The sequence below is a fragment of the Idiotropiscis lumnitzeri genome, chromosome 3, assembly GCF_059441095.1.
Source record: "Idiotropiscis lumnitzeri isolate Australia: NSW breed Sydney's pygmy pipehorse chromosome 3, RoL_Ilum_1.0, whole genome shotgun sequence".
NCBI lineage: Eukaryota > Metazoa > Chordata > Actinopteri > Syngnathiformes > Syngnathidae > Idiotropiscis > Idiotropiscis lumnitzeri.
In genome coordinates this window covers 7,713,712-7,724,288 of record NC_142393.1, presented here as the reverse complement: position 1 = coordinate 7,724,288, position 10,577 = coordinate 7,713,712, and the positions used below count along the sequence as shown (strand labels likewise).

The 10,577-nt window shown below is 41.1% G+C and overlaps 1 protein-coding gene across 2 annotated transcripts; it reads right to left on the bottom strand.

Annotated features, from left to right (window-relative positions):
- Positions 1-135: 135 nt before the first annotated feature.
- On the bottom strand, positions 136-9,774 carry LOC148339712 (sodium- and chloride-dependent creatine transporter 1-like). 2 transcript variants are annotated; one of them, XM_088291381.1, is made up of 14 exons: positions 9,733-9,774; positions 7,700-7,978; positions 6,672-6,803; positions 6,296-6,584; positions 6,029-6,161; positions 4,901-5,035; positions 4,683-4,786; positions 4,215-4,339; positions 4,029-4,141; positions 3,822-3,962; positions 3,299-3,401; positions 2,302-2,402; positions 2,060-2,230; positions 136-1,372 (listed from the first exon to the last, which is right to left on the bottom strand). In XM_088291381.1, exons 2-14 carry the CDS (start codon positions 7,959-7,961, stop codon positions 1,232-1,234), a joined length of 1,950 nt encoding a protein of 649 aa, XP_088147507.1. In that variant the 5' UTR covers positions 7,962-7,978; positions 9,733-9,774; the 3' UTR covers positions 136-1,231. The 2 variants fall into 2 exon arrangements, with proteins under 2 accessions (XP_088147507.1, XP_088147506.1); XM_088291380.1 differs by lacking the exon at positions 9,733-9,774 and adding an exon at positions 8,622-9,182 and having other exon boundaries at positions 137-1,372.
- Between the last annotated feature and the right edge of the window lie 803 nt (positions 9,775-10,577).

Sequence of the window (10,577 nt, the reverse complement as noted above, 5' to 3'; positions counted from 1 at the left end):
AACATATCCAAGAAATCTTATTTAAAAAAAAATAATATATATATATATATATATAAAATAAAAAAAATATATATTTAGTTATATTTTTAGATGAGTTTTTTTATCCACTGACAATTCAGCTAGCTTGTTGCCAGGCAGATTTCATAGAGCCAGAGGCATGATAATCACTTGAGGGCAGCACTATGCACGGCGACTGTTCTAAAATCTAAAATATATTCCCTTTAACGCACAATGGACGAAGTTGGGAAAAGTGTGGATTTGATTGCAGATATACTTGCGAGGCCATTTTCAAGGACCTTTCAAGAGACACTTGCTCTCGTGAGCCGAGGTGGTCCAACACGCAGTAGTGCGTGAGTGTGTCTGTAGATTATTTCTACAGCAGTGGTGTCATACGTGATGCTATTATCAGGGATAATTATTCACTTCAGACTTAAGTAGGATTTCACTAAAGGCCTACGTGTGAAATGCATGGCCCGCCACTGCTTGGAAATTGACTCTTGGCTAGGTACGCAAAAACAAATAAATTCACCATCTGTTAAATGCAGATTTTCATACATAAACAGGCAAGACTTAATTCATTTCTAGATAAAATTTTAGGCGAAATATCATGAATATCAAGCCATAGTCAAGTCGGCAAGTCTGACTTGGGTCCTGCCATAATAGCTTTCGGTGGTCATCTTGATTAAAAGTCAATGGGAAAAATACTTGTTAATATTGTTGAGTTTCTCTTTCTGTACAGTGCTTTATCAGATAAATGCATCTTTTTGTTACACCCCCAGTTCCTTGCATCCTCATTTTTCTCAGTGTACTTACAAACAGGGTGAAATACTGACACGCTCAATCACCGTCACTGTTAAGATATCGGAGTACTTACTTCCATGTGCATTTTTCTACATTTTTACCAATGAAGACATGGGATATTTACAATAGAAAATCTGATTTAAAAAAACACACCTTCAAATAATAGTAAAACAGTCTAATGAGGGCATGCCAATGGAATGTACACGCGTGCACATATTTGCCTCAAAATTCCTGAGATGTTTCAAACTGTTACTTTCTCCAAGATGTGGACTTAAAAAGTGCAATTAAAACATTGTGCGAAGAACCACGCTTGGAGTAGTATACATTAATTAATTTTTCTCAAATTTATTTTTAAAGGATTTTAGAGGCAAAAGTGCTCATTCTATCTTTTTAGAAAACTCCACCAAGATGGTAGCCACTTGGCACGTTGCTACTTAATTTGTGCTTCAGATGACACTTCAGAGAGACGAATATTCTTGGATTCTGCCCGCAGCAGCATGCCTTCATTCTCCGCGATAAGGCACTCCAGGTGATGTCTGCCCCATCGTGGGGTTATGAGGCGTTTCCACCGCTGCAAACCCAAACAAATAATCGACTCTTGTAAGTACTCCAAATGATGCTTCGGAAAGAAGGGGAAGGGGACACGTTTCTATAGATTTTAAATATGTGAACTAAAACAGTTGTCCCCAACCTTTTTTGCACCGCGGACCGGTACATTCAAGTTCATAACTTCTGTGGACCGGCAACAGGTGTTGAGGAGATACTTGTTGCTAATGCTAACAGCTAGCTGCTAGCCAGTATTAGCCACTAATGCTGGAGACTTGTGTCGTGTCATACAATCACGGCGTAATTAACTAGCGGTTCGTTAGGATGCTAAATTAGTGAATGAATGATTTCGAGACGGCGTTCATGTCATGTCAATTAAGGCCGAAAGGTCAAAAACCGATAAAGTCAACGTAGCCGTTAAGCCACCACGAGGGCCAAATTCCAAGTAAAAGTTTACTAAGGCTGCATTGGCATCAATGACTCACCATCCTAGATGGACGTGACAGAGAGCCTGTAGCTTTTCAAAATGAAATATTCTTTTGCGTCAAATAATAAATAAACCAGAAGTACTGCAAGTTTTTTTTTTTCTTTCATCAGTGCAGCCAGCCTCGGGACGGACCAAAGTGTCCGGCGGCCATCTGCGCGGCCGGTGATTGGGGCCCTCTGAACTAAAAAAAGAGCAAAGAAAACTTTATGCTGCAAACAAACTGACCTCTCGTGCTGATCCGTTGGAGCGCAGCAGCTTGTAGACAACAGTGAGTGGGATACAAAGCATGGAGGAAAGGGCCAATGTCCAGCCAAACAATTCACCCCACCATGGGTATGTGTACACATTGTTGTATGTTAGGGGCTTGTAGTTCATGACATGGAACAGAAACACTCCCTGGAAGTAAATGTCACAAATTTGCTAGCAGTGCACCTACCAAATGTGAAACCATACAAAATAGCACCTACCATGCAGACAAGGGGCGTGATGTAGGACCAGCACCACTTCATGTAGGGAAGGGGCTGATAGCCGATCATACGGGCCACGTCGTCCATGAAACGGTCTGCGCCTGGCAAAAGGTCACAAGATACACAGTGGAGCCTTGAGAAGCAAACGCGTTATAGTGGCAGTCAACTCAACACAATTTACAATGTTAGCACCAGTTTGGCAAATAGTGAACAGCTCATCGTAAGAAGCCTAGCAGTTGAAGTTTGTCGGCAAACACAAAACCATCTTTCAAACAGCTAATCTGCCTGAAGAAAGGCCTTGCTGACTCGATGCTAAGGCCTTGCTGACTCGATGCTAACAAAAATTAGCATCTGTCGAGGTGCTTTAACCCTCGAAATGGATTGAACGCAAATGGTTCAGCAACAACATGTCGGCAAACAATACAATACTCGCATTCAGATCCACAGCGTAGAATGACCAATGTTAGCGCTGTACTGATGAGTTCAAAGAGGAGCTTGAGACGCTATTATGAATTCCTTCCACTTGAGGTCTACCTCGGTAACACCCCAATATGCAATATGAGACTGCTACAAAGAGGCAAGGACTGCCTAGAGCTCAAGTGGGGTAACGCCTCAATGAACTGTCTGGGCGGACAAGGCGGGCACACCCGAAGGAGGACCATTTAAGTGACGCTTTGAGTGTGTGAAAAAAAATAATTTAATTCTATTTACTTTCATTACGGTGTTTTCATGAAGGATAACATTATGATGTGCTATTTTCCCTCATTAAAATACACATTACGTTTTTGGGAGGGGTGGGACGGAATTAACAGATTAATGCAATTTCCATTCATTTCGATAGTGGAAGATGATTTGAGATACAAGTCTAATGAGCAATGAACATGGTCACAGAACAAATTAAACTCATACATCAAGGCTCCGAGGGACAGTACAAGTCCACAGGATGAACTCCCGGGATGAATGTAGAAAAGACATGAAAGCAGAATTTGTATCTTACCATAGACCCAAGCAATCACCACACACTCCCAGAAAGCCTGCCACAACAGAGTGATGCCACTGGCAGAGTAGTAGTCAAACAACTGGAACACATACATCCCTCCCTGACAGAAATGACGGTTAGTGAACACTGACAATTTTGAGTTAATACAAGCTTTGGGGAACTACATGAGCACCTTGGAGAAATATGAGCAAAATGTGAATTGGGGTATTGCATTAGAGCCTTCTTACGGTTTTTCAAGGTTTTGTAATTATGTAGTTTAATGAAGTTTCTTTACAATTTGCGAATACTGAAATTCACAAACTAAGAGTTGTACCTTATTTGCATGTTAACTCCCAAAAAATGGTGTTGTTAAAGGTAATTTTGCGACACGTTAATTTCGACAGCCCCAGAAAAACTATGAACATCCATAAACTTTGCACTTTGATCATTCCTCAATGAATTTCCTGACACTGGCCTGTAACATAATTTCTCAGTTCTTTATCATCCTGTGATTACAATTTTTTTAAAGGGGAAATTGTACCTCAGTGATCATGGACATGTCAATGAGGAGGCAGATGACACAGCAGATGGCTGCGACCACCTCTCGCCGCAAGGTCCCCAGGGCGTTCTTGGGGGGAAGCATGTCCATGAGTCCGGTTATGAAACCCTCTACCCCAACAAACTGAAATGAAAAAGAATGAGGGGAAGGCGTGAGCAGGATTTGTGAATGATATGCAGGATATCTTACCTGACTGTCCAGGCCAAGTACAAGTAGCATAAAGAAGAAGAGTGCTGCCCAGAATGGTGCCAGAGGCATCAAAGTCACAGCCTTGGGGTAGGCAATAAACGCGAGGCCGGGTCCTACACATAAACAAAATGCCCTGAATATTCAACTCCACATTCAGAGTACACATAATCAATAGATATAACTTACCACTCTCAGCTACCTTACTGATGTCCACACCTTGCTCTGCAGCCATGAATCCCAACACAGAGAACACGACAAAGCCTGCAAAGAAGCTGGTTCCGCTGTTAATAACCGCCAGCACAAACGCATCCCTAGTAACAAAGAAAGATTGCAAATGAGAAACATCAGCGGGATCAGGCGGAATCCTTACATCTGCGACATCATCATTTTTTTAGGAAACTGTAAAAACTGCATCTTTGTTGAGCCATTAATACGAGCGAAAAAGTCATTTTCAACACTTTAGATTAATTTTGAAAAAGTAACACACCAACATGGGGACTGGCCAATGGAATAAATGTGAAAAAAATAGGTTGGGAATATGCTCCATAGCATTACACATTGCCTTGTGTCATCTTATATTCAACTCTGTACCCGATTGAGAAGATTCTAATGCAATCTAGCAGTGGGCTGTTCAATGTTAATATTTAAACTTACTGGTAACAGTCGTAATAGAAGCGGTTATAGCTGCCTAGCGCAGTCAGGGCACCCAAGCCGATAGCATATGAGAAGAAAATCTGGGTACCAGCATCAATCCACACCTACCACAAAAGAGTAACAATGTTTTCAAAGGTTTGGTTGTGTGGACAATTCTGCCATGTTATTAACCAAGAAAACATAAAACTAAATAGACGTGAATACAAGTCTGAGTTTACCTGTCCTTCACCAAGTTTGGACCAATCTGGTTTCAGGTAGTATACAATCCCATCGACAGCTCCAGGTAGGGTGACACCGTGCACCAATAGAATAACCAAAACCACATATGGGAACACAGCCGTGAAGTATACAACCTAGAAGAAGAAGGAACATATTGGAGCTTGAGGAATAATGCAAAGGATTTTTTTCCTGTAACATTAAAAGTTAGTGAAGGAAAACTTTTTTTTTTTAGGTGTGCTATAAGTTCTGTCATGTTAAATGGCATGTAAATAAAAATGCAATTAGCAAATGTAAAATAGGGGATTCGCAGACTCGTGTATAAGTCACGGTCATTGAAATGCATTGCATTTTTTTTTTTTAAACCCACCAAATTCTTGAAAGACCGCTAAGAAACATTCAACGTTTACATGGACACATTCATCTGGATTAAAAACCTGATTGGAATAATTCAATTACACACCCCATTCGGAATATTCGGACCTGAGCAAGCCGGTTTTGACCAAGATTTTATTCTGAACGAGAGGGGCGGTTTATGTCGATATATAATCCGATCACCACGTATTAAAAACTTTTTCTGAAATTTCGGGGAAAAAAGCGACATTACCGCACATGTCTGTGATGTCAGTATAAGTGTACGTTTCTCCTGGAAGAGAGTGGAAGCATTGGAAACCAAAGACAAATTACGTGAAATAACGCTAACATTTAAAGTAGAAATGGATGGAGCCATGTTGACATGGACGTCACGGTTTCTTCGACTACTATTTCCGGTAGATTTGGTCAATCTTGAGCATGTCAAAATTTGTTTCGATCGAAAGTGTGATGCATGAAGACGCTAGCCCTAATCGGATTCATATTTTAAGTGTTCATGGAAACAGTCCATTGATCATAATTTTATTTTAAACTCTGATCGGATTGAGTATTTTTTTTGTAAATGTAGCTAATAGCGACATGGCTACAATAACCTACTCAATTCCACACTACTGAGAATTCTGAGAAACTTTTTATTATCAAGAACAATTATGAATCGGTCGCCGGTTATAAAAGCTTTTGTGTATTTGTAATTAATTTGTATTAAATAAATGCTGCCAAACTTGGCAATCCATTTTATGATTTGTACAAAACAGTACCTTCCCTGTGGTTTTAACTCCTTTCCATATGCAGAAGTAAACAATGACCCAGGTGGCAAGGAGGCACAGCGCCACCTCGTAGTTGATGGTACCGGGCTCATGAAGCCCGCTAGACAGATGGAGAACTTTATGTCTGTGAACGAGAACACAAGAATGTGAGAGATACATAAAAGATGTCAACTATTTCAAAAGGGTAGTAAGTGCAAGTGGAATCGCAGATTGTCATCCCAGATTTGAGATAATTGAATCGCATTTCACAAGACATACTCCCAGAACTCGATGACTGGGGAGCGCAGGCCTTCCGTCTCGATGCAGCTGCTGTTCAGGAGTGAGTGGTTTGCGGACACGTTTTGAGCAGCAGATGAATTAATACTGTTGTTTTGGCAGTTGCGGCTGAAGTTGACAGTGCAGTGGGCGGTGTTCCAAGTGTGTCCACAGGTGGCCCATGGCAACGGGTTGGTGAAAGAGTGGAAGAGAAAGTAGAGACCCCACACCAGAATCATGATGTAGTAGGTGTTGCAGAAGAACACAATCACCATTGAGGCCAAGCCCAGACCTGGTCGGGAGGAAAAGCAGACCAGGACATGAATGAATGACATAACATCCGCTTTGTCCTCTTCTTCATCTCACACTAAGCAGTAACCTTTGAAAAGAGGAGCGATGTTCCAGGCGGAAACGCCTCCCTGCTTCATGAACTGCCCCAGAGCGATTTCCAGGAAGAAGACTGGGATGCCCCCGATGAACACCATCAGCAAGTAGGGGATGAGGAACACACCTGCAACAGGAAACGCGACAATTTGTCACATCCACTTTGTATAGTGGATAAAGTTTCCACAGCCATGTTCAAATGCCAGGTTTATGTATATTAAAGGGGAAGTCAACTCAAAAATGTTCTTTTCAGTTATATGTTATCTGCCTCAAATGGTGTAAACATGTTATTCTGATTAATATTGCGTTTGTAAAATATTTGAGTTTAGTAGCAAAATCCACCAGATTTTGTCCATCTCAGGTGCGACCATTTTACCATTTGCCGTCGACTAAAAATGACATCATAGTTGGTCATAGCGCAGATAATGACCATTCATGACTCAGATTCAGAAAACAGGGGAGCCTTGATTGGTCGTTGCTTGAGTTCTGAGAAACTTTTTTCAGGGGACAAAATGGCCGCCCGCTAGCAAGGCCAAAAACTCGTGGGTTTTGCTGACTACCTCCTCAAAAAATACTCATGTTTTCCAAAGAACACCATCATGGCCAACATAAAAATACAGTTTCGTGTAGTGTAGGCCAAAGTGTTAATCAAAAATACCGGAAGAACATTCATTCCTAAAAGTAATACAATTGTAAAAGAACATTATGCAGTTTCAATATCCACCTAAATAAAAATTTCTTAACACATGAGTAAATAAAAATTGTACTTTAATATTTGAAAACATAACATTACTTAAAACCTAAGTCAATTTATCATCATGTTTTTTTTTCCCATTCAATTCAGTGATTCTTTCACATACCACTAGGGGGAGCCCATGTGTCTTTCACTTTGCATATGGTCAATCCTATTCAAATTCAACATTGACATTTTTTGGGGATAATAGAGGCAACGTAATTGTACAAAGGAAGGTATACCATTTTTTGATCAAACTAAATTACATCTCAGTTTGTAGTAAAGCTCACCTCCTCCGTTCTTGTAGCAAAGATAAGGAAAGCGCCACACATTGCCCAGGCCGACAGCAAAACCCACGCAGGACATGATGAAGTCCATCTGTCTGGTCCAGGTTTCTCTCTCTGCCACAATAGGCACTGAGGAAGCGCTGTCCTGGCTCTGGGGCGTACCAGCACTTCCACCCTCACCGCATTCTGGGCTTATTCCAGACACAGGCACCAGGGAATGAACCGATCCACCAGCCTCTCCTTCAGACAGGTCTCCTGCTTCCATCCAGAGGCAGTTTTCACCTGGAGAGAAAAAAAATAAAACTCACTCAAACATCATTAAAAGCGCCCCCGGATCGAAAAATCTGCTCAAATCAATTCAGATTAGCGAAGGAGCGACAGGGACGCCGGGCAAGGTAAAGATTGTAGATACATAAAGGACTTGAAAACAATTGAAATTACACATATACAAATAATGAAATATGGAATATGATATGTAGGCACAGGAATTCCGCGAAACGTTGCCAGTTTGCCGCTATTTTGGTGAAATTTACAATGAATTATGACAAATATGCTTCAGATAAGAGCCGTGAAGGAGGCCTTAGCCGAAGGGTGGAACGGGCAGAAAAGTAGCAGGGCGAAATGGTAACACGCAAAGGGCAAAGGTGGAAATGTGGGTATTGGGATTGGGCCTATGTCATTTTCCAAAACGGCTGCCCATTGGGAATTAAAGCAGGTGGATTTTGCTGCTTAATTCATATTCCACAAACGCAATATGAATCAGAATGCCGTGATTTGACGATAGTGGACGTGAGTTCTCCCTCTTTCTCAAGTAGTCATTTGGACTACTACTTTTGACTTTAATCATATTCTTAACAGTAAACTTGGCTACTGTACTCTTACATTCTAATCGTGTTGTGTCAAACAATCCAAACACCAGATTTACCTTCAATTCTCTCACAAATCTTCTTTCCTGATTGCTGCCACTTTGTTATTGAAACACTTCAAACTGAAGTCACGCAGTTTTCTTACAATATGATTATGTGACACGAGAGCTCAGTCAATAGCGGTGAAAAAAGAGGCAGCCAGTGTTCGGACCAGATGGGCTGTGTCTCAGAAGCCGTCGACGAAGCACTTGAAGGTAAGCCTGAAGAATCTCATTGATGGCCCCGAGCTACAGCAGATCCACAGCGAGGGGAGGGGGGGGATGCCTTTTGCTTGCAGAAGTATCGGCGGGGATCGGACATAGCAAGTGTTCGGCGCTACTGCTTACAGACTCTCACTCGCTCGATGCTCCGGACGTTTCTGCTTGTGTCGTCACTACGATGGGATTGTGATGAAGGGCTCGTCAAACAATAAAGTGCCACGAAATGATGTTTAGTGACGCAGTTTAACGGCGCGTGCTATTTAGATTCGTCGTCATCATGTTATGCCCTGTCAATTTCGCTCTCTCTGTCGAGTGGTTGTCTGAACGGATTTTTTTTTTTCTTCTTCCGGTGTTAAGGGAGGTGGTGAGGTGAGTGAGGGGGACTGACAAAATAATTGATTTTCTTGACTTCTGTTATTTAATAAGGAAGTTACCTTTTCCCCCAATAAATACAGCTATGATTTACAGCGCAAAGAAGGTCAGCATGAAAGTAGTTTAAACTGAATTTGAAACATTTTTATTCTTTAGCTTTTGGCTCAACATCGCCGTTCTGCTGTTCGAAGTTAGCTGGGATTGGCTCCAGAATGGTCTGATATTTGTGCCACTAGAAACTGAACTGAATATTGTTGATTTGGATGTGAATTGCTTTACTTGAACATTTGAATTGAAACTGGACTATTGATGAACGGAATTTGAATTGTATATTTAGTGTAAGTTTAATTTGAATTTGAATTTTTCGATCTTTATTATTGTTTTTTGGGGGGGGTTATGAACTGTATCCCAATAAACTTGAAAAATGAATTTAAGACTGTAAAATGTTTTTTTTAATTCTTCATAAAAAAAGGTGCACCTCAGTAAAAATCCAATACTGCATATGCTCTCATGTAGTTCGGAGAGTAAATTTTCAAACCTCGGTGACTGACATACGGGAACTTTAGGGTGCCTCGCGGATGAGCAATAGATTCCAGGTGAATAGATCTCTTCGGTCAATCAGCACCTGTGTTTTGAATGCCGTAAACTGCGTCATTAGTATTGTGACTGTCATCTGATGACAGTTTTACAATACACATTGAAATGTCTCTTGGCTGACACTAAGAGTCCTGACTCTCTTCATCGTTAAGTGAAGATAACAAATAAAATATCAATATTAGTCTGACCAAGTTAAATTTTCTAATTTTATTGATGGATAATTTTGCCTAAATTAGGTAAAATACGCATACTCAGAAATAAAATAACCTTTCATTCTCAGCTGAAATGAATTGTTCACGTCACCTTCAAGTGCACAATGTGACCACCAGGGGGCAGCCTGTTCCAATTGGCCCTGTTCTGTTTTTGTACTGATGGCGTTCCATTGCTCACCATTGGTTGACATTGTCTCCTCCCCTTTACAGGCATAGTCCGCCACTTTGACTTGGTTGCCTGGGAAACGCAGGGAGCTGTTGCTCTGACAACAGGGTTTTTATGATATTGCCGAATGAGATAAGCCACATATACGTCAGTGAAGCGCTCATATGTTGTGCTTTATAGAGACGGGGTTCGAGTTGGACAAAGTTGCACAGAACTAATAGGCGTGTATATTTGTAGCTATTATTAGAGGCAGAAGGGAAAACGAAAATGTCAATGGCACCAACTACAATGTTGACACGTGTAAGTGTTTCGTGGTGTATGCAGTCTGGTTTCTGCCTTCAACAACTAATCACATGTAGATATTATGTTAATCATAAAATTAGGGATATTCAATCACGGTGTGTCCTT

Bases quoted from the DNA above. Each gene is read 5' to 3' on its own strand.
- LOC148339712 (XM_088291381.1), bottom strand. From the start codon at position 7,961: ATGGAAGCAGGAGACCTGTCTGAAGGAGAGGCTGGTGGATCGGTTCAT. The intron at 6,162-6,295 runs GTATGTCTTGTG...TCTCGTTCACAG, and splicing joins CCAGTCATCGAGTTCTGGGA to ACATAAAGTTCTCCATCTGT. The intron at 1,373-2,059 runs GTCAGTTTGTTT...TTGGGTTTGCAG, and splicing joins CCAACGGATCAGCACGAGAG to CGGTGGAAACGCCTCATAAC.